This window comes from Prionailurus viverrinus, chromosome X (genome assembly GCF_022837055.1).
Source record: "Prionailurus viverrinus isolate Anna chromosome X, UM_Priviv_1.0, whole genome shotgun sequence".
Lineage (NCBI taxonomy): Eukaryota > Metazoa > Chordata > Mammalia > Carnivora > Felidae > Prionailurus > Prionailurus viverrinus.
The window spans coordinates 10,244,917-10,272,165 of NC_062579.1; the positions used below are offsets into that span (position 1 = coordinate 10,244,917).

At 39.7% G+C, this 27,249-nt stretch overlaps 1 protein-coding gene across 9 annotated transcripts in view; it reads left to right on the plus strand.

Moving 5' to 3' along the window:
- REPS2 (RALBP1 associated Eps domain containing 2) overlaps positions 1 to 27,249 on the plus strand; it is a 214,598-nt gene that overhangs the window by 144,141 nt on the left and 43,208 nt on the right. For 5 of the 9 annotated variants that reach the window (XM_047844132.1, XM_047844137.1, XM_047844134.1 and 2 more), the window contains 2 exons: positions 14,168 to 14,229; positions 15,939 to 16,031. In XM_047844132.1, the coding sequence (XP_047700088.1) occupies positions 14,168 to 14,229; positions 15,939 to 16,031 (155 nt within the window). Of the gene's footprint in view, positions 1 to 14,167; positions 14,230 to 14,994; positions 15,076 to 15,938; positions 16,032 to 27,249 lie in introns of all 9 variants that reach the window. The other 4 variants (XM_047844135.1, XM_047844138.1, XM_047844136.1 and 1 more) reach the window with 2 other exon arrangements.

Below are 27,249 nucleotides of genomic sequence, written 5' to 3' on the forward strand. Positions count from 1 at the left end.
TAAGGGTCAAGCACCTTGGCTGGGAATGCTTGGGGGGGAGGGTATTTTAGGAGTAAGTGGAGAACGGAAGTCTAACATTTGCTGACTGACCAGAAAGAATGGAAACTAGGGGAGGAGTTCGCCAACTGTGTTTTTAGGAAGTCTTAAAACAGTTCATTGCAGTGGTAGGATTAATCCAGGTTGCAAAAGGTGGAGTGATTGAGAAACTTTGGTATGGAATAGTTGTCATCACAAACTCATTTTGAAATGTTTCAGACTTAAATGTCATATTTTTAAAAAATTCTTGGTGGAAAAGAGACTGTACCAAGGTAATAGAATCTTTTCCTAGGTTGCCTGCTCCTAGGCAGGCAACAGCTAGTGTTTTGAACCAACCTAAGGAGTTTCATAGTAACATTATTAGGAGAAACGCATTTATGTAAATGTAGTACAAGAAATGAAACTTGAACTTTACCGCTTAGTTAATTCTCATGCGTTTTTGTTGCGTAACTCTGCCTGTGTTTTCATCTGGGACCTAGTTAACCTGTATCACATATCCCATGATGTAAGAAGGAGTTACTGGAAAAAACTGGCAAGCAAATTCTGGAATCAGAAAGTGTCAATGCTCAAAGAGAACTTAAATGTTATCTTGGCCAACTCTCACATACTATAGGCAGTGATGCTGAGATCCAGAAATGTAATTGCTTTGTTCTTCATCAGAATTCTCTCTGTTCAGGTCTTTGTTGTAGCAGAGAAAGCAGTCTATATTAATTTGGGTAGCACACCTTATTATTTTTCTATAGGTAATAATACACCTAAAGTTAAGAGATACATTGAAGAATAGATATGGTGCCCACTATATGCCAAGAAACTAATAGTATTTTCCTGTGTTTTCTTTTATGTGATTTACAGTGTTGGGCCAATTTCCTGAGATTCTTTAGCTAGACAGGAAAGAAAAGTTTTGCCTTCATAAATACTTGGAGATCTTATATCTCATATATAGTATCAACAACTTTATTTTTTAAAATTTATTTGAGAGAGAGAGCGTGCGTGTGGTGGTGGGGGTGGGGGTGAAGGGCAGAGAGGGAGAGAGAGAATCCCAAGCAGGCTCTGCACTCTCAGCACAGAATCCACCATGGGGCCCAATTTCACATGATTTCTCAGATCATGACCTAAAGCTGAAAGCAAGAGTCTGACCTTAACCAACAGAACCACCCAGGCATCCTAACAACTTTAAATATATATAAAAAAAGAAAGGAAGGGGCGCCTGGGTGGCTCAGTCGGTTAAGTGCCTGACTTCAGCTCAGGTCACGATTTCGCGGTCCGTGAGTTCGAGCCCTGCGTCGGGCTCTGGGCTGATGGCTCAGAGCCTGGAGCCTGCTTCTGATTCTGTGTCTCCCTCTCTCTCTGCCCCTCCCCCGTTCATGCTCTGTCTCTCTCTGTCTCAAAAATAAATGAAACGTTAAAAAAAAATTTTAAAAAGGAAAGGAATAGTGTACTGAATCCCTGGCCTCAACAGTGGTCAACTATGGCCCATTTTGTTTATGTTCTCTCTCCCATATGATTAATTATACTTTTTTTTCCCCCACCCTTAGCTTTAAAAGAACTATTGAGATGTAATTTTCAGACCATAAAGTTCATCTGTTTTACAGTGTACAGCTCCATGATTTCCAGTAAATTTATCAAATTGTGATGTTACTATACTCCAGTTTTAGAATCTTTTCAGCACCCCAGTAATATTCGTCATGCATGTTTACAGTCAATACCCATGCCCAGCCCCAGATAACCAGTAATCTACCTCCAGTTTCCATAGACTTGCCTTTTCTGGACATTTCATATAAATAAAATCATAACACTATGGGGTCTTTTGTGTCTAGCTTTCTGTATTTTGTATGATGTTTTTGAGGTTCATCGAAGTTGTAGCATGTATCAGTATTTCTTTTTTTTTATTGTGGAACAGTTTTCCGTTGTATGGATATACCACATTTTGTCTATCCATTCTTCAGTTTGATGGACATTTGAGTTTATACTTTTTACCTTTTATGAATAAGGCTGCCATGAACACTTGCATGCAAGTCTTTGTGGGAACATATGTTTTCATTTCTCTTGGCATAGTACCTACAAGTGGAATTACTTGGTGTATGGTGAATTTAAGAAACTGCTAAACTATTTTTTAAAGTGGCCATACCATTTTACATTTCCACCAGCCGGTGTACGAGAGTTATTGTTTCTTCACATTTTCACCAATACCTTACTATTTTTTAAAATTATAGCTATCTCAGTAGATGGGAAGTGGTATTTCATTTTGTGGTTTTGATTTCTTGATTTCTTTTTCCCTGATGACTAATGATGTTTAGCATCTTTCCATGTGCTTACTAATGATTCCTATATCTTCTTCGGTGAAATGTCTGCTAAAATCATTTATCCATTTTTAAATTGGGTGTTTGTCTTCTTGTTGAATTCTGTATTCTGGAGTTCTTTGTATATTCTGCATACAAGCCATTTATTAGATACGTGATTTGCAAATACATTTTCTCATTTTGTGACTTGTCTTTGCATTTTCTTAATGGTATATTTTGAAGCAAAAATGTTGTACGTTTCAGTAAAGTACAGTTTATCAATTTTGTCCTGTTTAGATTATGCTTTTGGTGTCCTATATCTAAGGAATCTTTGCCTCACCCCAGGTCTTGAAGCATTTCTACTCATCCTTCCTAAAAATGTTACAGTGTTAGCGCTTCTATCTCTGATTCATTTTGATTTAATTTTTGTATGTAATATGAGGTAAGGGTAGAAGTTCATTTGTTCGTACGCGGATATCCAGCACTATTTGCTGAAAATCTCTCCCTATTGAATTGCCTTGGCTCCTTTGTTTAAAATCATTTGACTGTAAATATAAGGGTTTGTTTGTGGACTCTGCATTCTCTTTATTGATCTGTATGTCCTTTTGACAGTACTCCACTGAATATTTTTTATTTTAGAGCATGTGCGTGCATGTGAAAGTGGGGGAAGGGCAAAGGGAGAGGGAGAGAGCATCTCAAGCAGACTCCAAGCTCAGCCCAGAGCCCAGTGTGGGGATCGATCCCGCTAACCGTGCGTTACGACCCGAGCTGAAATCCTGAGTCAGACACTCAACCGACTCACCCACCCAGGTGCCCCTGAATATTTTTTAAAGCAAGGGAGTCATATGTAGTCTTGTGTAGAGGTAATAACATGACTCAGGAGGCTAAATATTTGCTACAGTGACACATTTTTAGATCGTGTCTAACATTTATCTGAGTTTGTGGTATATTGCATATTCAGAAGCATCCTTTTAGTTCCTTGAAGTTGCGGTACTTTTCTTTACAACTTTCTGACGTGCTTATTCCCTGGATATACAGTAACACTTGTCCAGCTGTTTATCCCCTATCCCAGTGACCTTTGTGCTCTTTACCATTACCTATGCTATGGGTTCAAAATGTGATACTGATTACTGCATCATAGTAGCCTTAATGATGTCCTTTTACTTCTCTGTCCTTAATTTTCTCATCTGCAAAGTGGAAGAATTGAATTTGACCTCATTACTTTTTAACCAACTCAGTCATTAATATTTTCCCTGTTGAACAGTTCCAAGTCATGTGTAAATTCCTGTCTTTGAATTGGTGAAAGATAATTGTGTTGAATAGAGAATTTAATAAGCTTGTGTGTTTAGGGGGAAATGGGGCCTTGTCAGTGGATCAAGGCAGCTATTTTGTTGGAAGAGTACTCCTGGCAAATATTTGGTCATACTCATAGGTGTGTGTGACCTACGAACCCATCACTGTGTGTAACTGGGTGATTAGGAGATAGGCATAGACTCACACGTGCTTTTATGATTAGAAAGGAAAGGAAGTACATTGTCTATTACAAACAAATAGCCATTTTAATGGATTCCAAGAAGAGGAATGGTCCTTCTTGATGAAATCCTTGAAGCTTTGCTTATGGCTAACTCTACTTGATTGATACTTAAGTGTTGGTCCCACTGGTAGACTCCTTTCAACATTTTCCATCCTTTAAGTGTTTTCTTTTCCTTTGGCATTTGAATGCTTTTATTTTCTTCATAAAATATTCCTAGTTTGGGGGGATGGGAGGCCTTTTCACAGCTGAAGTTATTCCAAGTTTCACTCCCCTGAAGAATTGACTTTCTGTTCCTTGCAGCTATCCAACACCACATCTGCTTTATTTCCACTTAGTAATTTGGAACACGTTTTCATTAAGTCATTGATTTGGGGCTTTGTAAAAATCTGAAGGAAATTAGTATATAGATAGTAACATATATGAATAATATTTTGTCTGGAAATTTCTTTTTCTTTTTTTCTTTTTAAGAGAGAGACACAGAGCATGAGCAGGGGAGGGCAGAGAGAGAGGGAGACACAGAATCCGAAGCAGGCTCCAGGCTCTGAGCCATCAGCGCAGAGTGCCAAGTGGGTCTTGAACTCACAAACCGCAAGATTGTGACCTGAGCCAAAGTCAGACACTTAACCACCTGAGCCACCCAGGTGCCCCTGTCTGGAACTTTCTTAGCATAATAAAAGGATGAATTTTAGAGGTTAGAGTTTGGGATGAAGACACTAGAAACCGGAGATTCAGCAGATCAGTGTTAGAAAATGCACATCTTTCAATAAATTAATAAACACCACAAATTATTACTGTGTTTTTGAGTTTAGGATTAAATAGCAGTTTCTTTTATGAACTTTTAAATCTTGTTTTCAGGATTTGGGTATCATTTTTTTTTTCTGATTACACATGCAAAAATTATTTTTTGGGGGGAGATGGAGAGAGCACGCACAAGCTGGAGAGGGGCAGAGGGAGAAGGAGAGAGAAAATCTTAAGCAGGCTCCATGCCCAGTGCAGAGCCTGGTGTGGGTCTCAATCCCACGACCGCGAGATCATGACCAGAGTCCAAATCAAGAGTTGGACGCTTAACCGACGGAGCCACCCAGGCACCCCCAACTTATAAAAAATTTTTGATTTGACAGAGCCTTGCTGATACCTGGTGTTCGACCTGTTAACTGTGAGATTTTAGGAATAAACCTGCAGTTGCTTCACGAGGATGGTAGCTTTTAATGTATGCATCAAAAGTGTTCTCCTCCCCTCTTCTTTCCTTCTCTTCCCTTCCGGGCAAGCAGGTGTTACTCTTAACAGGTACGTTGTCATCTTTTGCATGTGTATGCTAGATTACTCAGCCAAAGTATTTTTTCAGTTTCACTTTGCATGAAGGTATATGTTTTCACTCTTTAAAATTGATTAGGGCATGCTGGATAAAATACTTGAATCCAATTTAAGGTCATGAATGGACTGAAACTATTATAAGAGGAGATTATTTTACTAAATTCAATTTCAGTTATTCATGCACCATGTGAATACTTACTATGCACAAGGCAGTGTGTTTAGGGGCTGTGGGAGATAAAAAGATGAACTGGATTTAAAATTGGTAGAATGAACCTAGATTAATATCACTTATTGTTAAAGGAAATGAACATGGTCATAAACACGAAGAAGAGATTTTTCAGCATGAACCAAATAGGCAAAGATGCAGGAGCTCATGCCTTTTTTTTTTTTTTTGAAAGAGTGGCAGCTAAGGGGAAACCTGAGGCTTTGGGCGCACTCTTGACTCTGCCTGCCTCCTTCTAGAAGTTGTGTGTGCAAGTAGGCAAATCTTGAGATTTCTTATTGATACTCCAAATCTGGAGTGAAATAAAGTGAGTGGGTGCTCTTAGTTTCACCTTCTCTTGACCGAGGGTCAGTGGACATGACTTCTGGAAAGAGAAGGAAAAAGCTGGAAAAGTGAATAATCTCAGCTGGTATCTGGATATGGTGGAAGGGAAGGCCCAGGGCTCTGTGTTGAATTGAGGGGACACACTGAAGTCTGGGAAGTACCTCCAAGGCTATTGATGAACCTCAAGACTTGAGAGAATATACTCTGCTACAGTTTTTTATATTCTTTTGGTATTCACACTGCAAAATAACATATTTGTATAACCTCTTGTTGACTTTTCAGTTTTAGTCATCATCTACTGCCTTCCCTTTCTAGCATCTTTCTCCTCTTTCACCCTCCCAGTACACTTACATTAGAATTTTGGTTAGATCAGTAGTATTTAGGGTAGTATTATGGCTATGTAAGCCATATAGTAAATTACTGACTTTTCTTACTTGGACAGATTTTTGTTGGCTTTGGAGTGAATAATCAACTTGTTTCTTTTCAATGTACTTGGCCCTGAATCAACTGCAGACTCTCTCAATTTTCTAAAGTTCCTTTTATGAAATTCTGACACAGGTATTAGTTTCATCTGTTTGAAGAAATGTAGAGTGATTGTCTTCTGTGCCTCATACTTAGTTTTCATCATGGCATCCCCCATCTGTGTCATCCAAGGATTTTCTTCTTTCTCCCGTGTTGGATCTCTTTTATCCTGTTCTCATCTTTTGCTCTTTCTTGGTTTACTCTCTTGCTTTGGTAGAACACATCCTTGAGTAGTTTCTCGGAAAGGGTGCATGGAGCTCAATATGAGACCCTGAATGTCTAAAAATAACTTTACTTGAACCGTCATGCAGGCTGCTCTTTTGGGGAAAGCCATCAGTTGGAAATCAGTTTTCTTCAGAATTTTCATGGCATTGCTCCAATGAATTCTAGCTTCCAGTGGTATCTTAAAAGTCTAAAACCTTTTGGACTCTTGATCCTTTGGATGCGGCCTCCCCTCCTCTTCCACCCGCTGCAGGAAACTTGTAGAATCTTTTATTTTGAAATTTCATATCGATGTGCCTTGCCCTGGGTCTGTTTTCTTCCGTTGTCCTGGGCACTCTGGGCTTTTTTAATTTAGAAACTCGTATTCTTCATTTCTGGGAAGTTTTCTTGGACTAGGTGATTTTTTTCCTGCTATTTACTCTCTCTCTCTCTCTCTCTCTCTCTCTTTTAATTTTATTTTTTAAATTTACATCCAAATTAGCATATAGTGCAACAATGATTTCAGGAGTAGATTCCTTAATGCCCCTTACCCGTTTAGCCCATCCCCCCTCCCACCCCACCCCCAGTAACCCTCTGTTTATTCTCCATATTTGTCTCTTATGTTTTGTCCCCCTCCCTGTTTTTATATTATTTTTGCTTCCCTTCCCTTATGTTCATCTGTTCTGTGTCTTAAAGTTCTCATATGAGTGAAGTCATATGATACTTGTCTTTGACTAATTTTGTTTCGCATAATGCCCTCTAGTTCCATCCACATAGTTGCAAATGGCAAGGTTTCATTCCTTTTGATTGCCAAGTAATACTCCATTGTGTATATATATGTGTATATATATACCACAACTTCTTTATCTGTTCATCCATCGATGGACATTTGAGCTCTTTCCATACTTTGGCTATTGTTAATAGTACTGCTATGAACATGAGGGTGCATGTGTCCCTTTGAAACAGCACACCTGTATCCCTTGGACAAATACCTAGTAGTGCAATTCCTGGGTCGTAGGGTAGTTCTATTTTTAATTTTTTGAGGAACCTCCATACTGTTCTCCAGAGTGGCTACACCAGTTTGCATTCCCACCAGCAATGCAAAAGAGATTCTCTTTTCCTCATCCTTGCCAACATCTGTTGTTGCCTGAGTTGTTTATGTTAGCCATTCTGACAGGTGTAAGGTGGTATCTCAATGTGGTTTTGATTTGTATTTCCCTGATGATGAGTGATGTTGAGCCTTTTTTCCTGTGTTGGTTGGCCATCTGGATGTCTTCTTTGGAGAAGTGCCTGTTCATGTCTTTTGCCCATTTCTTCACTGGATTATTTGTTTTTTGGGTGTTGAGTTTGATAAGTTCTTTGTAGATTTTGGATACTAACCCTTTATCTGGTATGTCATTTGCAAATATATTCTCCCATTCTGTCAGTTGCCTTTTAGTTTTGCTGATGGTTTCCTTCACTGTACAGAAGCTTTTTATTTTGGTGAGGTCCCAGTAGTTCATTTTTGCTTTTGTTTCCTTGCCTCCAGAGATGTCTTGAGTAAGAAGTTGCTGTGGCCAAGATCAAAGAGGATTTTGCCTGCTTTCTCCTTGAGAATTTTGATGGCTTCCTGTCTTACCTTTAGGTCTTTCATCCATTTTGAGTTTATTTTTGTGTATGGTGTAAGAAAGTGGTCCAGGTTCATTTTTCTGCATGTTGCTGTCCAGTTTTCCCAGCACGACTTGCTGAAGAGACTGTCTTTATTCCATTGGATATTCTTTCCTGCTTTGTCAAAGATTAGTTGGCCATATGTTTGTGGGTCCATTTCTGGGTTCTCTATTCTGTTCCATTCATCTGAGTGTCTCTTTTTGTGCCAGCTATTTACTCTCTTTTTGTGGAACTTTTATTTGGATGTTATCCTACTTTCTTTAAGATATCCTTATATTATCTTTGAAACTTTCTATTAAGCTTTCCATTTCTGCTCTCATGTTTTTGATTTCCAGGTGCTCTTTTTAATTATTTGACTGTTTTTTTTTTTCAATAGCATCTGAGTATTTCATCTTTGCAAATAATCTCTCTTACCTTTTACTGAGGATTTCCCTAATGACTCCTAGAAATTTCATTCCTTACTTCCACTCCATTATCTGTCTTCTCAGTAGAATAAAGATTCATGAGGGTAGGCCTTTTTTCCTGTTTTTTTTTCCACTGATGTTTTCCCAGCACTCCGAACAATGCCTGACACATGGTAAATGTTTAAATATTTCTGGAATAAACTGAATGATTGTTATGATGATACTAATATACATTATATTTTTTCTCCTAATATAGATCTACTCTCTTTAGATTAACTTTTTCTATTCTTACTGCTCTTAGATTAGAAATTTTCTGCAGCTATCTGGTAATACTTCATCATCTGTTTCTATTTAAGAAAAGGGGTAGGGGTGTCTGGGTGGCTCAGTTGGTTAAGTGTCTGACACTTGGTTTTGGCCCAGGTCATGATCTCACGATTTGTGGGATCGAACCCCACATCGGGCTCTGCACTGCCAGTGTGGAGCCTGCTTGGGATTCTCTCTTTCTCCCTCTCTCTCAAAATAAATAAACTTAAAGACAAAATAAAGGTGGTAAAAAAGCTCATTGGACTATACGGGTAAATGGATAGGACCTGCCACCTTTGGGTTTCATGGTAGAATGATATGACTTGTTGGAGATCTCTGAATGTTGGTATCTAGATCTTCCTTCTTGGCTGGTCTAGTTCCCTGGAGCACTTCTTTCAGTCTCTGGATACAGAAGTTTGAGAGCAGAGAGGAATTGGGTTGGAAGTCTCAGCATCCAGAATTCATATATTTATTAGATCCCCCTGTTTTCAGTATGGCCTCATGCCTTCATCTCGGCCAGGTGTCCTCCCTGGAGAAGAAAAATATTTCTAGCCTTTTGCTGGAGTGGGAAACATGCTGCAAATATGCAGAATGTGGGAGAAATATCTTAGGATCTAACTGCTCTGATGGATCATGGTCCTGTAGTTCTTAGATTAGTTCAAATAGATATTTGTTGGATACTTACTATATTCTGAGCTATTAAGGTGAAGTAGGGGTAGGGCATGGATACTACAGGTAGAGGGGACCACAGGAGCAGGGATGCTGAAGCCAAAAGCTGCATGAGGTATTGCTGGAACCTGATCTTCAAGGGTATTGTGAAGGTATACCCTTCTAAAGGGTAGGAAGTAGGATTCACTGTTAGTTAATTTTGTTTATTTTTTTATTGCTTTCTTCATTTTACCCCTACTTCCCGAGGAGTTTGATGTCACTGATTCTTGAGAACTGAGGGGCTTGTGTGGTACAAACTGATTAGTCTCTGCTTTCTCTACTGCTGATTTAGGCATCAGCCACTCATCTCTTTTCCTAGTTTCAAATTTAAACAAGGAAGTTTAAACAGTTCTTTTCACTGTTAATGAGGTAAGAGTGAGATTAGTTGCACATATTCAAGCTACTATCTATACTCAAAAGTCTTACTATGAGGCATTTAATAAATTTCAGGATAGTAAAGAAACTAGGAATCTTACACAGTATCAGGCCAAGATTATAGTTTAAAGTGATCCCAAGTTGGTAAGTGTCTTCAAGTTTCTGGTTCTGGCAGACATAGTAGAGAAGGAACCCACTTTCCACACAGAGCCCAAAGTATTTCTTCAGGTAAAGTTTCAAGGGATATGCATTTAGAGTCAAAGGTTGCCAAGCACTCTAGGAAATAGACCAGTAGGAGAGATAGATAGCAGGAGCAGCAAAATAGTAGTAAATACAAGGGCCTCAGATTGTGGGATTATCAGACACACACTGTTACATAAATATGTTTAATAATTTGGGGAAAAAAGGAAATGGAGAAAATGAGTACATAGCCAAGAAATTATAAAAATGAAAAAAAAGCCCTTTGAAAAAAGATCAAATAGAACTAGAAATGAAACAGTCATTGAAATAAACCTAAAGACAGGATTAACAGGGCATTAAGCACAGCTGAAGAGGGAATTGGTTAATGGAACAGTAGATATTAGAAAATTATCCAGAACACAGCACAGTTTAGACAAAGAGCTCCAGAAGGAGAGGTAGAGAAACTGGCAGAAAGACAGTACTTGAAGAATCACTCAGAGTTTCCCAGAATGAACGGGATGCCACATGGTTTAGAAATTCCAGTGAAGCTCAGTAGGTGTTGAAAGAAAAAGAAGATGAAGAACTAGGCAGACTCAGCGTCAGGTTCAGTACTGCAGAGCACCGCAAACAGCGAAGACCGACTACTTAGCAAAAAACGATTCTATGGACACCTGACTCCTCGGCAGCAGCAATGGAGGCCAGAAGACTGCGAAATGTTATTTTTAATGTGCTGCGAGAAAGTAGCTGTCCATCTAGAATCTAGACCCAGGGAAATAATCTCTTAAGAATGAGGGTGAAATAAAGACTTTCAGTCCCACAAACGGAGTAAGCTTGCTACTAACAGATGCTCAATGAAAGAAATTCTAAAGGATGAATTTCAAACGGAAGGTACTATCATAAAAGAGATTGTAATGGAAATTAGGAAAGTTGTAAAACTGAATGAGAACATATCAAAAACCTGTGATTCTTGGAAGAAAATTTGTAACGCTAAATGCTTATGTTAGAAAAGAAGAAACACTGGAAATTGAGCTTGGCTACTGTTTTTACGCTAGAAAAAGAACAATAGGATAAGCCTAAAGAAAGAAAATGCAAGATGAGCGGACATTAATGAAACAAAGGAGGCAGGCAATACAGAGGCTCAGGAAAGTTTTTTTTTTTAATTTTTTTAACGTTTATTTATTATTGAGAGACAGAGAGAGTGTGAGCGGGGGAGGGGCACGGGAGAGGGAGACACAGAATCTGAAGCAGCCTCCAGGCTCTGAGCTGTCAGCACAGAGCCCGACGCGGGGCTCGAACTCACAAACTGCGAGATCATGACCTGAGCCAAAGTCAGACGCTTAACCGACTGAGCCACCCAGGTGCCCCAAGTTTTTTTTTTTTTTTAAAGAGTAATAAAATGGTCAAATGTCAAGTGAGCTCAGTGAAGGGAAAGTAGAGTGATGATACAAATAGTATGAGGAATCAAAAACAAAAGTTAGGTGCATGGAGATTAAGATGAGTAGAGGAGGGCGTAGGAGTTCCTTTATGGCAATAAATATGAGCCTTTAGACAATAAATGTCTAGAAAAATAAAATTTCTCAAAACTGACTTAAGAATTAGAAAGTCTGAATAATCCTGTAACAATTAAAGAAATGAAATCATTAAAAATCTTGTTTCAAACAAAACTTCAGGCCCAGATAGTTCTGCTGGCAAGTTGTACCTGACATTCAACATTAGCAACAAAAACAATCTTCGATCTTACACAGCCTGTTCCCGAGCACACATGGGGAACATTTTCTGGCTGAATCAGGCCTGACAGACAACTACATGAGAAAGGAGACTTACTGATCACAGTCCACTTATGAATATGGTTGGCAAAAATCCTAAGCACAATATTAGCCAACTAAATCTAGCAGATCTAAAAACCTGACCAAGTTGGGATTATCGTAGGCTGGCAAGGGTGCTTTCACATTTAAACATGTATAATGTAATTTATCATATTAACTAATTATCAGGGGAAAAATCATACCATCATCTCAGTGGATGGAGATGCAACTTTGGTTAAAAATCATCAACAAATTATAAAAAAAATCTCAACAGGTGGGAATTTTCATAATTCGTTATAGCGTTTCTACAAGAAACCTACGGAAAGTACCATACTAATGGTAAAATAGTGACAGCCTTACCTTTGAGATCAAAGAAGGTAAGAATGCCCATATGATCATTACAAGTCAACTTTATAGTAGATGTTCTTGCCAGGTAAGATAAAAAACACAAAATAGGTAAAGGTACTGAAAAGAGGCAACAGAATTACTGTTCATGTTTGTAGGTGATACGATTTTATCCAAAAGTATATGCAGAAACACCCTCATACCATCTTTTATAAAGATAGGGCATTTGTTTTTTTAATTAAAAAATAGCACAAATGAAATGCACCAGACCCGAATATGATGTGTAGGTCCTGTATCCGAGTACACTAAGTGGGAACAGTGAGACCCACAACTCACCTGCTTGGTTTCCTGCCTCTCAGGGATCACTGTCTTTTGTTGCTTGGTTTCCTAGTGTCTTGAAAACTGTCGTTTTCTGTGTTTTGCTCTAGTGTTGAAAACTGTTGTTTCATATAAAAAACGTGTTTGTTTTTGGCTGTTTCAAATGGGAGGATAAATCTGGTCTTTGTTACTCCCTCTTGGCTGGAAGCAGAAGTTTAATTAAGCGGCTTATCGATTCTTAGGCCTCTTTTGTTAATAAAGGGTGATTTTTAACACACAGTTTGTTCTGGTGCAAGGCTTTTCCTTTAAAAGCACGTGTAGATTTTTCAAGTTTTGTTTTAAAAGAAACCGGTAATTTAAAGGCCCAATCCTGAGGACCTTTAGAGTTGGGACCCTGAGACGGATAATTCCTGAGGCTTTTGTTTTTCTGCTGCTACACGCTTTGTTATTGAAGACTGTCCAAGGTCTTACCACCACTGGAGTTGTGACCCGCTGATGTGTTTCATAAATTTTAATGAGAGACAGATTGAGAGAGGTCATTGATGGACCCACATGGTTGTACCATATCTCTGCCCTGGCTCAGAATGCAAATCTCTGTGAAATTACTCTTAAGTTACCTTTGTGGAAAGCCCCAAACTCCATCTTTGGGCATGTCTGGTCTAGCTAGGTCAGATCAAAAGTGATTTACAAAAACTTTTATGTTCTTGGCACATTGCTATGATTTATTTTTAAGTCACAGAAAATTGTCCAAATATTAGCACACATATTATAGAATTGCCAATAAGCTGTGTCGGTTATATAGAGCACAGTGTGCTTTTTAAAGGAGTTTGTAAAGAATATGGTTTAACTTGCCAGTGTGTGATAATAAAGTTATTTCTTGTGTGTGATTTTGGACTTGATTTATAATTCACTAGCAGATGTTTATTTTCATTGTTAAGTTATAATTCAGACATTCTTGGCTTAACTCAAATTTTCTCTAGATCTCACAAAATTAAAAAAAAAAAATTAGACTGAAACTTCCCTTCAAAACATCCTTCAAATGGGGCCAGATTATTTTAGAAACAGATTTTCTTATTTCTGCTAATAAGGATCAGGGAGAGAAAAGGCAATTGAGATCTTTGAAGGGTCTGTAAACATCATTTTAGTCCGTCTCTTCCAGCGTCCCCTGCTGCTGTCAGACCTACTTGCTTACAGGGCAGTAGAGCTGCGTCACGGGAACTCTGGCTCCCTTCGTTTCTGTAGCCTCCTTGCTGAGCTAATGAGCAGTGTAGTGGCCGGGAGAGAGGGAGACATGTTGGAGAAACCTAAGGGCCTAGATGATTGGAAACTAAATAATTAACATCAGAATAATGAGGGATTGACCGCCTTTCCCGTGCTGGGTTCCAGTGCTTTGATCAAAAGGTGTCTTTTCCTTACTGTTTTATATGGTCTTAATCACAACAGCCTATATAAATAATTGGATTTGGAGAAGGTAGGATCCAGATGAAAAAGGGATTAGAAATAGCATGTGCTTTTTTTTTTAAATTAAGCCTTCAGATGGATTTTAATAACTTAAACATGTTAACTGCAATTGCTATTCCTAGTTAAGAAGTGGAGGGGTATTTGTTTTGTGTTTGGGAATTCCTAACAGTATGTGTTTTTCTTTTCAGCTACTAAGTCAGGATTGTTACCTCCGCCGCCTGCGCTCCCTCCAAGACCTTGTCCATCACAGGTAGGAGACAGAAGTTGATTTCTGTGAACTGTTCGGTACTAGGGAAGTGGTTCTATCACTGTGCTTCCTTTGCAAGGGTTGATAGCCACAGAACTGGCTGGTCACATTCCCAAGATGACATCTGGACAAAGAGAGGAGAGAGCGGTTGAATTTCTTCTTATCTAGCCAGTCCCTCAACCTCATGTAGAAAAGTGGAAGTTCCCTCAATAGGCAACCAAACAAATGTGTATTGGTTCACCTTTGGCTTTGGGGGTGGGGGACATGGTGTTTCTGTATAGTATGTACAGTCTGGGTGTGTATATTTTCATCATGTTTTAGGAGCTGTGTGAATTCTGCATAAACTAAAAATAAATGGCCATCACCATGGTGTTAGAGCTGTGGTTTGAGCCTACAGTGCTTTCGTTAGGTTGGTATCTTCCTTTGGAATAATAAGCTGAAACATCAGGAGTTGGGAGAGTGTGTCACCAAAATCTGTTTCGCCTGTGAATTCATTCTGCCTTATTTTTATATGCTGCTATGGCCTTATTCATCAACACTGCTCGTAGAATTGGAAATGAGAAGGAAGCAGCAAATCTGCGGAATGCGGTAAAGGGCACTACGGGTCCTTCCTTTTGTTAACTGCTGCTGAAGAAACTTTGTGCCTTTAAAGGCCCTCTCTAACTTTCGGCAGAAAATGCTGCCCAGAGCATATCTTTCCGTATGCCACATCTTAGGATTCGCTGAGTGTCTGAAGCCACTTTTAACATTTGCTTGTCCTTCTTTTAGAGAATTAGATCATCTTTAGCATCCACTCAACCTTGAGGTGCAAATACAGTGAGGTCCTGCTTTCCTGCCTCAGTCTGAAGGGTAATAAAAAGCCCCGTTCTTCCTGACTCCCAGAAACGAATGAGAACCCCCTTTCCAACGCTCCAGGATTGGCTCTAAGACCTGTTGATTAATCAGCCAACAAAATACTCATTTATATCTAATAGCAAGCTTTAGTTCCATTCCAAGCTTTTCCCTGCTTATGATTTCTGCTCATTTAAATTATTAGTTCTGTTTATCGAGCACCTATTGTGCTAAGTGCTTTCAGCGCATTATTTAATCTTCACAAAACTCCTATGAAGTAGGTGTTAATATGCTTTCTTTTTATACAGATGAGGAAATTGAAACATACAGGGGTTAAGCAAGTCAGCTAAGGTGACATAGCTAGTGAATAGGTAGAGTCAGCTCCCCGGTCAGGGTCCATCTCCTAAACATCCCTGTCCTCCCCATCCTTGAAGCTGATGTGTATGTATACAGTAAGACAGTGATCTGCTGCATTGGCAGGTAAGGCCTTCACCCTGTCTTCCTGTGGAGGACGTAGATGAGATCAAACTCCTGATTGGCACCAATAGCAAACCGGGACTTTGTCAAAACAGAAGAGTGGGCATTCTGGAGGCGGTTACCCACCAGCTGCTGGTTTCAAACTAGGGCTTGGGAGCCGCCTGGATGAATGCGTGGAAGACCTGTCTGAAAGGGCTTTTGTGACCAACCTCCTTATCTTCTACCGCACATGTGACAGCAGTTATTTCCCGGTTGTGAAATGTGTTGCTGCTATCAGCGGGCCTCGTCTGACCTGCTTGAGTGGGCTTCCTGCCTGCTTTGGGGCTTAGTGACTGAGGATCTGATGGGGGGCTGGGAATTCTCAAGTCACTGTTAATGAACGAGACTGCTTCTTTGTCTACCAGATTTCCCATCTCAGGGTAAACAGTAAGCGCAGTGCTCAGCGCAGGCCTCCAACTCAGCTGCCTAACTATGGAGATTTCAGACTGCAGAAACAGGTGTGTAAGAAATGCAGGCAGAAAATCCCTTCGCTACTGACCTCCCCCTGCTCTCCCCCTGTCCTCCTCTGTAAGTGGGACACACACATTCAACAGAGGAAATCCTGGGTACTGAACACATGATTGTATTTAGTCTTTGTGCAGTGTCAAATTCCTAATGGCCCTGGGAGAGAGTCCCCTAACCACTTGGATGGGGCACCTGTATATTCTAGTCTTTCCCGAACTGCTTGTGATAAAGTAGTCTTCTGGGAGACGTTCATAGGGCTCTGTGGTAAGACAGATTTGCAGGCTGTGGCCTCGGTACCCACTTAGGGAGGTTCACGGTGCGAATGGGCTCATTGAAGGGTTTGAAATTCTACAGTAAAGAAATCTGGTCAAATTTGGTAAAGCTTGCGATTTCCTAGTGATTGTGACCATTCACCTCTTTATTTATAAAATACTTATCAATATCCTGAGGGCTTGGTTGTTAGGAAACATTATACACCAGCCTTAGAGTAGTGGTAATAACATTTCCAAACCTCTTTAATCTGTCACCTCCTCTCTATATTATGTGATTGAAGTTAAATTTTTATACTTAGGTGAATAGTTTTCCCTAGAGGAATTGAAAATGCAAAATAAGGTTTACTACACATTAGCTTCGGGTTTCAGATTGTCATGTTTTCACTTTGTTGTGTTTTCTTATTTGCTTTTCTGTTCCTTCTTGCTTACTTTCTCATGAGGTCATTTTTACCACTTCGCAGCAAGCTTTATTACAGCAAATCTTAAGCGCTCCGAATTCGTCTTTTGCTCTGTTAAACACATTTTTTGAGTGTTCCTTGTTATATATGGACAATTGGCTTGACTTTGGGAAAAAATATATATACAGTACTTAACCACAGACTCATTTTTATGAGGCTTAAACTGTAGTACCTAGGGGAGAAAACAAGGAAGCTTGGTTATATTTTAAATCTTTTATTTATTGGTAGCTCTGAGAAGAGATTTTATAAGATAGAAAGGTTTTGATTGAAAAATTTCATATTATTTAACTTGATAAATGGGCAAGACTAGATTATAATAAACACGAAAACATTCTGTTCCCTAAAAAGGAACACTGTTTAAAAAACTTCGTGGCCAGTGATGCCCTTTGAGGTTTTAAGTATGTAAGAGAAAAGCGCTTGTATGTTTGCAACTGTGCCCACAAAGGTATATATAGATCATTTCTACATACACTAAAAGTGTATCTTTTGTCAAGTGAGAGGGAGAAGGTATAGGTTTTTAGCATAAAATGCAGTTTCGCTGGCTCCTATTTCTACTAAGCACCATTATGATATGAACATGTGGATTAAGTTATACAAATGGGGCTCTGGAGTTAAGAAAAGGAATAAATTCAAAGAAACAGATCTTTTTATTTTTCGTACTATAGGTAAGATCAAGAGGGACCATGTGACTATATAAAGAATCAAATGGTTTGTGTTCTGTGTTTTCCTGGGGACGGGCTAGAGACAGGGCATGGTATTTTGGCTCTGCTCAGAGGAGGTGACACGTTTATTTATTAATTTTTTAAAAGACTGATTCATAACATAAATGACTAAACAGCAATTAGAGTGAACTGTTTCATATGGAGCAGCGTTAAAATGAGAGTTGAACTTGGTACCTCATGCTTTGCATAGAAACTGAATAAAATGCCATCTGCGGAGTGGCTTGTCCTGTAGGTTGCTTCTCTGCTAAGGGCCTGATCGGTACTCCAATAATTAAATCTGTTTCATAGTATTGATGCCATGTTACATTTCTTATGGCAGTAATCTTTCTAAAGAAAAGAGGTTTTTTGGTACATGGGGTAATCTTTCCAGTTTTATATTAGCACCACATTTGATGAATTGGGGCTCTTTGTAGACTAACGTGCTCACAATTTTCCTATTTATACTACGAATTTCTTACAACGGCAGGTGCTTCTCGTTGGCAATGTAATGAATACTAAAATAGCACTGCAGAATGGATGCACTGTGGAGGAAGCATTTGATCAGTACTCTTAAGCTTAGACTGAGAGGGCTTCGTGGAAGGGCTGAGATGACCAGTGAAGTGAGTTTTAAATGAGAACTTTGCTTTTCTGATGGCCGAAGGATGCAGACTATTACTGTAGAGAAAAAGCAAATGCAAGGAAACACGCATGTAAGAGATCCCCATTTGTTTGAGGAACTGTCTGAAATGTAGAAAGCTAGATTTTGGGGGAGAGAGATTTAGTGTTTAGAGGTGGGAATGAGGACCAGCGGCCTGCCCACTTGAGTCCCGGTGGTACCAGAGCTGGGGGAGAAGAAGGGCCCCCTGACAAGAGAGTTCTGTTGGGGGAGCAGTCCCTGAAGGGAGAACAAAGGGTGTCAGTCCAGGGGTACTTACCCTTATGCACAGTGAAATCATCTGGGTGAGCTTTAAACCTACTGATGTCTGGGTCCCACCCCCAGGGAGGAGGCTCAGGCATTGGGAGTTTTAAGAAGCTCCCCACATGGTTCTGAAGTACAGCCAGGATTGAGAAACACCGAATTAAGGCAAGAGAAGGAATGTTCAAGGAAGAAGTTGAGAATCTAGGGGATTTGTTGCTGGTATGCCCTGAGTTCTTTTTTTCTTTGAAGTTTATTTATTTTGAGATAGAAAGAGAGAGAGAGAGAGAGAGAGAGCGCGAGCGCAAAATGAGAATGAGCAGGGGAGGGGCAAAGAGAGAGGGAGAGAGAGAGAGAATCCCAACCAGGCTCTGCACTGTCAGTGCGGAGCTGGATGCGGGAATCAAACTCACAAACCATGAGATCATGACCTGAACCGAAACCAAGAGTTGGACACTTAACTGACTGAGCCACCCAGGCGCCCCTCATGGCTTTTTTCTTTATCAAGTTAAAACTCAGTGGGCATGCGTCAAATATCACAAGATCTTTTGCTATAATACATGCACATGATCTCATACAATGTACGTTAGTCATCGAATCACCTTAATATATTGGCTATTTAGATAAAGCATATTTGTGAGCTTTCAAAGATTACAGCATCATCATTTTTACTCATCAATATAGAAGTTTAGTATATGTCAAGAGGTATTTTTCTATGTATTCATGTATTAGAAACTTAGTAATTATTCTGAATTTACAAGCCTATCACCTAAGATGCCACTTTCACTTTCTTTCAGAGTGTTACTCTGTTCTGTCTTAGGGTGCACGCTGCAGATGAGGTGAAAATCACAGTATGTTAATGAGTATTTCTGTAATTAAGAAAAGATCTAGGCCCAGGATTTCTCTTCATCTGTGATGATGGAAGGACATAGTGAAAGCTGTAGAACACTGCATGAATATGTCTGTGGTCTTATTCTTTGCCTGACTACTCTGTAGCTCGGTAGCCTTGTGGGAGTAAGCACATTCGTCTCACAGACCTACCATTGCCTCTTCTGTAAAATGTGAAGATTAAAGTAGATAGATCCTTCTCATTCTTAAGGTCTTAGATTCTGGTTGTATTCCTTTGTCCAAGAAAAATTTAGTTGCAAATATAGTCGAAACATCATAAAACAATTGAGGACAAGATAGTTTAGACTAATTTCTCCCTGCTTGCCCACACTGCTGAATACAATGGAAGGCCCTGGACGTAATAAACAGAGGACTTTGAAAGATGTAAACAGGAAAGTGGACTGGTTGAGGGCCTTAGGACTTGAGGAATGGCATGGTGGTGTGAGTTGCCTGAGTTAAAGAAAAAAATCTCCCATGTGTCCTGCACTGGGTACTAGAGAAGCCTGTAGCCTGGAATTGCCAACAAGTGTAGACCAAAAGAAAACAAAGCCTTGAGAAAAGTCTACTGTCTAGTTAAAGGACTGGGAAAGGGGTAGCCAAGCTAGATAGAAACCTTTTTGACAATACCTGCCCTACCCCAGCCAGACACCATGGGTGCCCCTCCCTCTGGTGTCATCAGAGATCGATCTCGGAGTTTGGTCTCTTGTCCCTCGCCAGACAGCCTGGGTTGATACTTTTCTAGTTGGCAAACGTGGTTTCAGCAGAGACCAAAGGGGTCTCCTAACCCTGATCTGATGGCATCAGGTGGCCTGGGGAGGCACTTTATAACCCCCACTCCCCAGACAATGTCATTATAGACAGACATTCCCAGATAGGCAAAAACTCAAGGAGTTTGTGACTAGTAGACCTGCCCTATAATGAATACTGAAGAGTCCTCCAGGCTGAAATGAAAGGACACTAGACAGTACCTCGAAGCCATAAAAAGAAATGAAGAATGGTGAAGGTAGCTACATTGGTGAATAGAAAACCCAGTAGTGTTGATTTGTAGCTCGTCTTTTTTCCTTAGGAGTTAAAAGTGCTTAAAACAATAATTACAGATCTATGTCAATGGGCCCACATATATAAAGATATAATTTGTGACAATAATAATATAAGGGGCAGCAGGGCTATAAAGGAGTAGAGTGTGAGTATACTTTTGACACTAAGCTGCTATTAATTCAAACTTGATGGTTATAAAGTTAAGACATTAATCCTTAGGAAAAAAAACCTAAAACATATGAAAAAGTATGAAAGTGAGAAGGTAATAAAAATGGTATACTAGAAAAAAAATCAGTTAATCATAAAAAGAGAAGTGATGGAGGAACTGAAGGACCAAATAGGTGTAAGACATAGAAAACAAACAGCAAATGGCAAAAGTAAATCTTTCCTTATTAGTAACTACTTTAAATGGATAAAAATCTCCAAATAAAAGGCAGAAGGAGATGGATTTAAAAAATAATTCATCTATATGCTGTCTACCAGAGACTTCATTCAGATCCAGTGATACATATAGGTTGAAAATGGAAGAATGGAAAAAGATCCTTCATGCAAATAGTAACCAAAAGAGAGCCCGGGTGGCTGTAGTCACTTCAGATTAAATAGACTTAAAGATAAAAAACTGTTATGAGACCTAGAAGGACATTACGTATTGATAAAAAAGGGTCACTCCCTTAAGATGGCAAAAAATTTAGAAGAATATACACACCTAATGACAGAGCCCCTCAAATATACAAAGCAAAACCCAACAGAATTAAAGGGAGTTACACATAGTTCTATACAATCTCACTTCTAATAATGGATAGAACAACTAGATGGAAGACCAGTAAGGAAATAGAGGACTTGAGGAGCACCTGCGTGGCACAGTCGGTTAAGCGTCTGACTTCAGCTCAGGTCATGATGTCACAGTTGGCGGGTTCAATCCCCATGTCAGGCTCTGTGCTGACAGCTCAGAGCCTGGAACCTGCTTCGGATTCTGTGCCTCCCTCGCTCTCTGACCCTCCCCTGCTCATGCTTTGTCTGTCTGTCTCTCTCAAAAAATAAATGTTAAAAAAAATTTAAAAAAGGAAATAGAAGATCTGAATAATGCTGTAAGTCAACTAGACCTAACAGACATCTATCTATAGAATGCTCCACCCAACAACAGCACAGTACACATTTTCCTCAAGTGCACATGGAACATTCTCCAGGATAGACCATATGTTAGGCCACAAAACAAGTCTCAATAAATTTAAGGAGAGTGAAATCATAGTAAGTGACCACGGTGGAATGAAACTAGAACTCAGAAGTAACACTGGAAGATTCACTAACATGTAGAAATTAGGCAACATGCTCTTAAAAAACCAGTGGGTTAAAGAAGAAATTGTAAGTGAAATTAGAAAACACCTTGAGATGAATGAAAAGGAAAACCTGCCAAAACCTATGAGATGCAGGAATAATAGTACTAATAGTACTCTGGAGGAAATTTATAGCTATAACCACTTACATTAAAAAGAGGGATCGAAAATCAATAAGGTAACTTTACACTATAAGAAATGAGAAAAAGGAGAGCAAGCTAAACCCAAAGATGGCAGAAGGAAGGAAATGATGAAGAGGAGAGTTGAGATGAATGAAATAGAGAAAGGAAAACAATAGCAACATCATTGAAACTCGAAATTGGTTTTTTGTGGCCTCTAGTTAAAAATAAAAGGCTTTCTTTGAAATCAAAATCAGATTCTCATAAATTTATCTCTCGCTGTAGGTAGTGTTTTGAATTTATCAAGGTTGAATATTCCCGTAGAATGACTCTGTTTTGTGTAAGGTGTTTTCTTCCCCTGTATTAACTTTGGCACAGTACATTTTGCTGTATGTTCCCTAGTTGTAGGATTGGTTTATAGATTACTCAAATTGCCAGCCAGAGCTCCAGGATGGTGTAACATGAAGACACAGTTGTGGTTTAAACCAGCCTCTGTTGATGGAATCTTGAGAGTTCTGCAGGTCCTCTTAATAGGGATTTATTAAAGGGAATTTGAAAGCTATTATCAAAACAGTTGGCACTGAATGAGAAATTAGAAAGGCAAAGGAAACTGCCATAGTGATAAGTTCAAGGAGAAGAGAAATAACGATGAAGTACTCACATTGTGATAGTGGAGGAAAGATTAAGGATAAATCCCCCTGTTTAAAAGAGCATGCATCGTTTTGCCAGCTATCAACAAATGCCATCAGCATTTATCCTGTTAACTAGTTCAAAAGAAAGGAAAAGTTCTATGATGACATTTATTTTAGTATTAATAAAAATAAAAACCAATACAGACAACATAAATGTTCAAGAAGACGCCTCTGGTTAAGGGTTATATATCTGCTTAATAGGATATTAGACATCTATTAAAATGATTACATGGAAAATACTGGGTAAGAGGGACAGCAGCTGAATACAGAAATGTTTCTTGACTGTACCACATAAAAATATTTAGTGGACCTTTGATAATAAGGTATTCTGCCTTCTCAGGGTAAGCTGGAACACCTCTGGATCACTTTTGCCATGGTTGGATTTTGAATTCTTTTCTCAGCGTTACTGGTCCATGTTCTCTTCCCAGTGGGCTTTTGAGGTTTTTAACTCCTCAGTGAATCTCTACTCTTATTGAGGGTCTAAAGGGGTCACTTAAGTAATTCATTTATAATTTACCTATCTCACCTTATGATAACTTGTTTATAGAAATACATTCTCTCTTTTGGGAGAGACTCTACATGAGTGGTAAATGTGTGAATTAGGGTGTCTGTGAAGGTCTCCAGACATTTCACTCTAAACTGTCAGGTATTGGGGTGCCTGGGTGGTTCAGTCAGTTGAGCGTCTGACCCTTGATTTTGGCTCAGGTCATGCATGATGTCATGGTTCGTGAGTTCGAGCCTCTGTGCTGGCAGTGCAGAGCCTGCTTGGGATTCTCTCTCGCTTGCTCGCTTGCGCGCGCGCGCGCGCGCTCTCTCTCTCTCTCTCTGCCCCCACCCCCGCTCACATGTACTCGCGTTCGCTTGCTGTCTCAAAATAAATAAACTTAAAATGTCAAGTGTTTACTGCTAAGCATGTGGAGGTAAACTGCTAAGTAATTGGTAATAGTTTAGATAGCTGTTTTTGGTGGGAAAATTATGTAGGTTTTCTTTTAAAGAGTTTCTCTTTCAATTGAGGTTTAGGAAAAAGGGAAAAACACTCTTAAAGGACAACTAGAATTTGAAGAAGTCACTCAAAGCTTTATCAGAATCAAATGACTCTTGGAAGCTACTTTTACACACCATGCTGTCAGAACTTTTAAGACATGTAATACTGCATAATCATATAGTTGTGAGCTTCAAATAAACTGTTTGCTGAAATCTAGCTTGTAGTAGTTTTTTTATTTTTCTTTTTTCCCCCCACCTTCTAGTTTTTTTTTAATCTATGTTCTCTGGAGAGTATACTCTAATTGCCCTTTCTCTTAAATGATAATTTTGCATTGTGCAGAATTCCAGGTTGAAGTTCATTTTCCTTCAGTGTTTTGAATGTATTACCTCCTCCTTTTCTGGTGTTTATTGTTGCTGCTGAGAATTCTGTTAATCTATTGTTTCCTTTGGATTGACTGTTTTTTCTCTAGGATGGCTTTTAAAACTTTATTTTCAATGTTCTGTGTTAATTTCACTGTGATGTGTCTAAGCATAGATTTAAATTTATTTATTCCAGGTGACTCTTTGTGTGCATTTTCCATCTGGAAAGCCATGTATTCAAATTTGGAACATTCTTAGTCATATCTCTGCAGGTTATGATTCTATGCTTACTCTGTTTTCTTCTTGAAGTCCGGTTAGCTAGGTTTCTTTGTCTGTCAATACACCTTTTATTTCTAGTAATGGCTCTTTTATCTTTTTATGTCATGATCCCTCTAGGCCCTGGATGAAACCTTCATCTTCCAAATTAATCATTCTTTTGTGTAACTGTGTATGATTCCAAGTTTTATAGTCCATTCTTGTTTATATCAATCTGTTCTTGTTTCACTTCTCCCAATTTCTGTTTCATACTTGTCTGTTTTTTTTAAGGATGCATTTTCTACTTTTAACTGGGAGAGGATTTAAGCATAATTATTTTGAAGTTATTTTCTACTTGATTTGTTTTCTTTTTTGTCAAGAGGCAAATTCATCCCCTCCCTTTCCTCCTTCCTCCCTCCCTCCCTCCCCCCCCCCCCTCTCTCTTTCGGCTCTTCTTCTTACTATTGGGTTTTTTCTTCATGCTTTTGGAAATTTATTTAGCAGTCTTATTTTGAATTGGAGTTTAAATTTAAATTTCATTCTCAGTTCTTGGAGCTCCTCCCCGTCCAGCAGTTCATTGGCCAACCACACCCCGTGGTCCTGCACTCGTGGGCCTCCAGTGTAAGGCCAGTTCTTATACTCGATGTTCAGCACTTGCGTCTGGTGCAGATGTCAGAGATGGTGCGGATGGCACCAGGCGGTGGCTTAGCCTGAGACCAGGCTGCGATGCTATATGTGCTTCCGCTCCCTTTCCTAAGTAGGCAGTACGGAGCACCTTTGCAGACTTCATCCTGGTTTTGCAGCTTTACAGGTAGCAAAGCGCCACCTTAGCCTCTGGCTTCAGGAAATGAACTTGGTGCCAGTCCTTTGCCTCATAGAGGACATTTAAATACCTGTGAGCTCTCATTTGCCTCTACCTGCTTCTGAACCCTCAGCCTGGCCAACTGCTTTGTGATTTGGCCCCATAGGGATCTTGACCTTGCTTCTGAGTGTGTCTGAGTCTTTTTTTTTTTTAAACAGTTATTTATTTTTTTTAGAGACAGAGAAAGAGCATGAGCGGGGGAGGAGCAGAGAGAGAGGGAGACACAGAATCTGAAGCAGGCTCCAGGCTCTGAGAGCCTGGCACGGGGCTTGAACTCACAAACTGTGAGATCATGACCTGACCTGAAGTCGGATGCTCAACCGACTGAGCTACCCAGGGGCCCCTAAGTCTTTTTTAATTTTAACACTTTTTATGCTCATGCACTCACGTCTGTCCTTGCATATAATTTTACAGCATAAGAAGTTGAGATTCAGAAAGTGAAAGCAAGTTCCTTGGAGCCTCACAGCTAGTGAATGACAGAGCTAGGTAGCTAGTGTGAAGAGTGGAGCTGGGAAGGGTTTCTGAGGGCGTACTAGAAATTTAATGATAAATGTTTAGAGAGAGAGAAAAATCACTCATTGCACATCACAAAAATTAACTATAGATTTGCTAAGCAAAAGTTAGTGAGAGTCTCCACTCTCCATGCCCACGAATAATTTTCTTTTTTTTAAGTTTTTTAAAAAATGATTTTATTTTATTTTTGAGACAGAGACAAAGCACAAGTGGGGGAGGGGCAGAGAGAGAGAGGGAGACACAGAATCCGAAGCAGGCTCCAGGCTCTGAGCTGTCAGCACAGAGCCTGATGTGGGGTGTGAACCCACAAACCGTGAGATCATCACCTGAGCCGATGTTGGATGCTTAACCACCGGAGCCATCCAGGCACCCTCGAATAATTTTCTAAACATGAAGTATTTCCATACACTCAGTGAAAATGCTGAAGTGCCTTTATTAGTGCAGACTTACATTTATCTTGGCCAAAATAGCCTTCACACTTTGGTCAGTGGGCTATTTTTGGGGTAGCAAAAGGCCAAGTGTAGCTTATTCTGCTTTTTAAAAGGAAACAAAAAGGCAGAACTTCTGCATAATGAATAATTATATATAGTGGCTATATGTCAGATGCTCTTTTAAGTGTTCGACAAATATTCACTCACTTAATCTTCATAACAGCCATGTGTGATGGGGTCTGTTGCTGTTCTCGTTTTGCAGGTAAGTAAACCGAGGGGTGCAGAACTTGAGGATTTCCTCAAGGTATGCACAGCAAGTAGGAATTAATGCGGTGATTCTAACCCTGGCTATCTTGCCTCAGTGTACCAGTTCCTCCTACTGTGCTATACTATCCAACCGTATCTCAGAATTATTTTCTTAACCTATCTTTTCTTTTTTTGTTGTTTAAAGTTTCTTTCTTTCTTTTAGTAATCTCTGCACCCAACATGGGGCTAGAACTCACAACCCCAAACCGGGAGTTGCACGCTTTTCCAACTGAACCAGTCAGGCGCCCCTTAACCTGTCTCTTCTTAACAATTGAGTTGACAGTTATCTTTATCAGGGATACACTTTATATTATGAACCCTCTTACCGAATTAGGTTTACCACACCTCTAGGAGCTTGTGTCCTTTCTTAGCCACCCCCCCCCCCCGCTCTTTACTGTATTGTGCTCATGGTATTGTTGTGTAAAGCTTTCTTTGCTGGCATCATTCCTCTGGAGATGCCATGAGTTCATCTAGTCAGTTCGTCAGGTGTTGATGGAATATGCTTACGGTAGGCCCATGCTTTGCCGAGTACTATGACGACACAAAAATTGCGATAGGCTTCTTATCCTGTAACTCCTTCATCTTTCCTCACCGTTTGAAGGCAGTCGTGCCTAACACCATCCATTTTATGGTCTCTCCTGTGGGTATATGTATCCATTTAAATCCATTTTGTCATGCTGTTTTGTCAAGCGATAGCTGAGTGCCATATTTCCTTGAACTAACAAGCTAGCCCAGTTTTCCCCTGGGGGTCAGTTATGGTTGGTTTCTAGGTTCCTAAACAATGGAATCCTTATTTCTTTTCTCTGTCCTCCTTACCACACAGTGACAAAAACCAAGAAGCATTCCTCTGTGCTGTGTGTCAGGGAAGGAGAGGGTATGGAAGTGGGGCAGGATGGAAGGGTGTCCAGATGTGCTATGGTGTTAATGGGAAAGGACAGCAGAAGACAACTAGGAGTCAGGCCCAGGGAGCCAGTAGACAGAGTAGTTAAGAACATGGGCTCGGGTTCAAATCTTATCTCTGTGTCTTACTGGCTGTGTATCTTTGGGCAAGTTATTGAGTCTCTCTGTCTCAGTTTCATCAT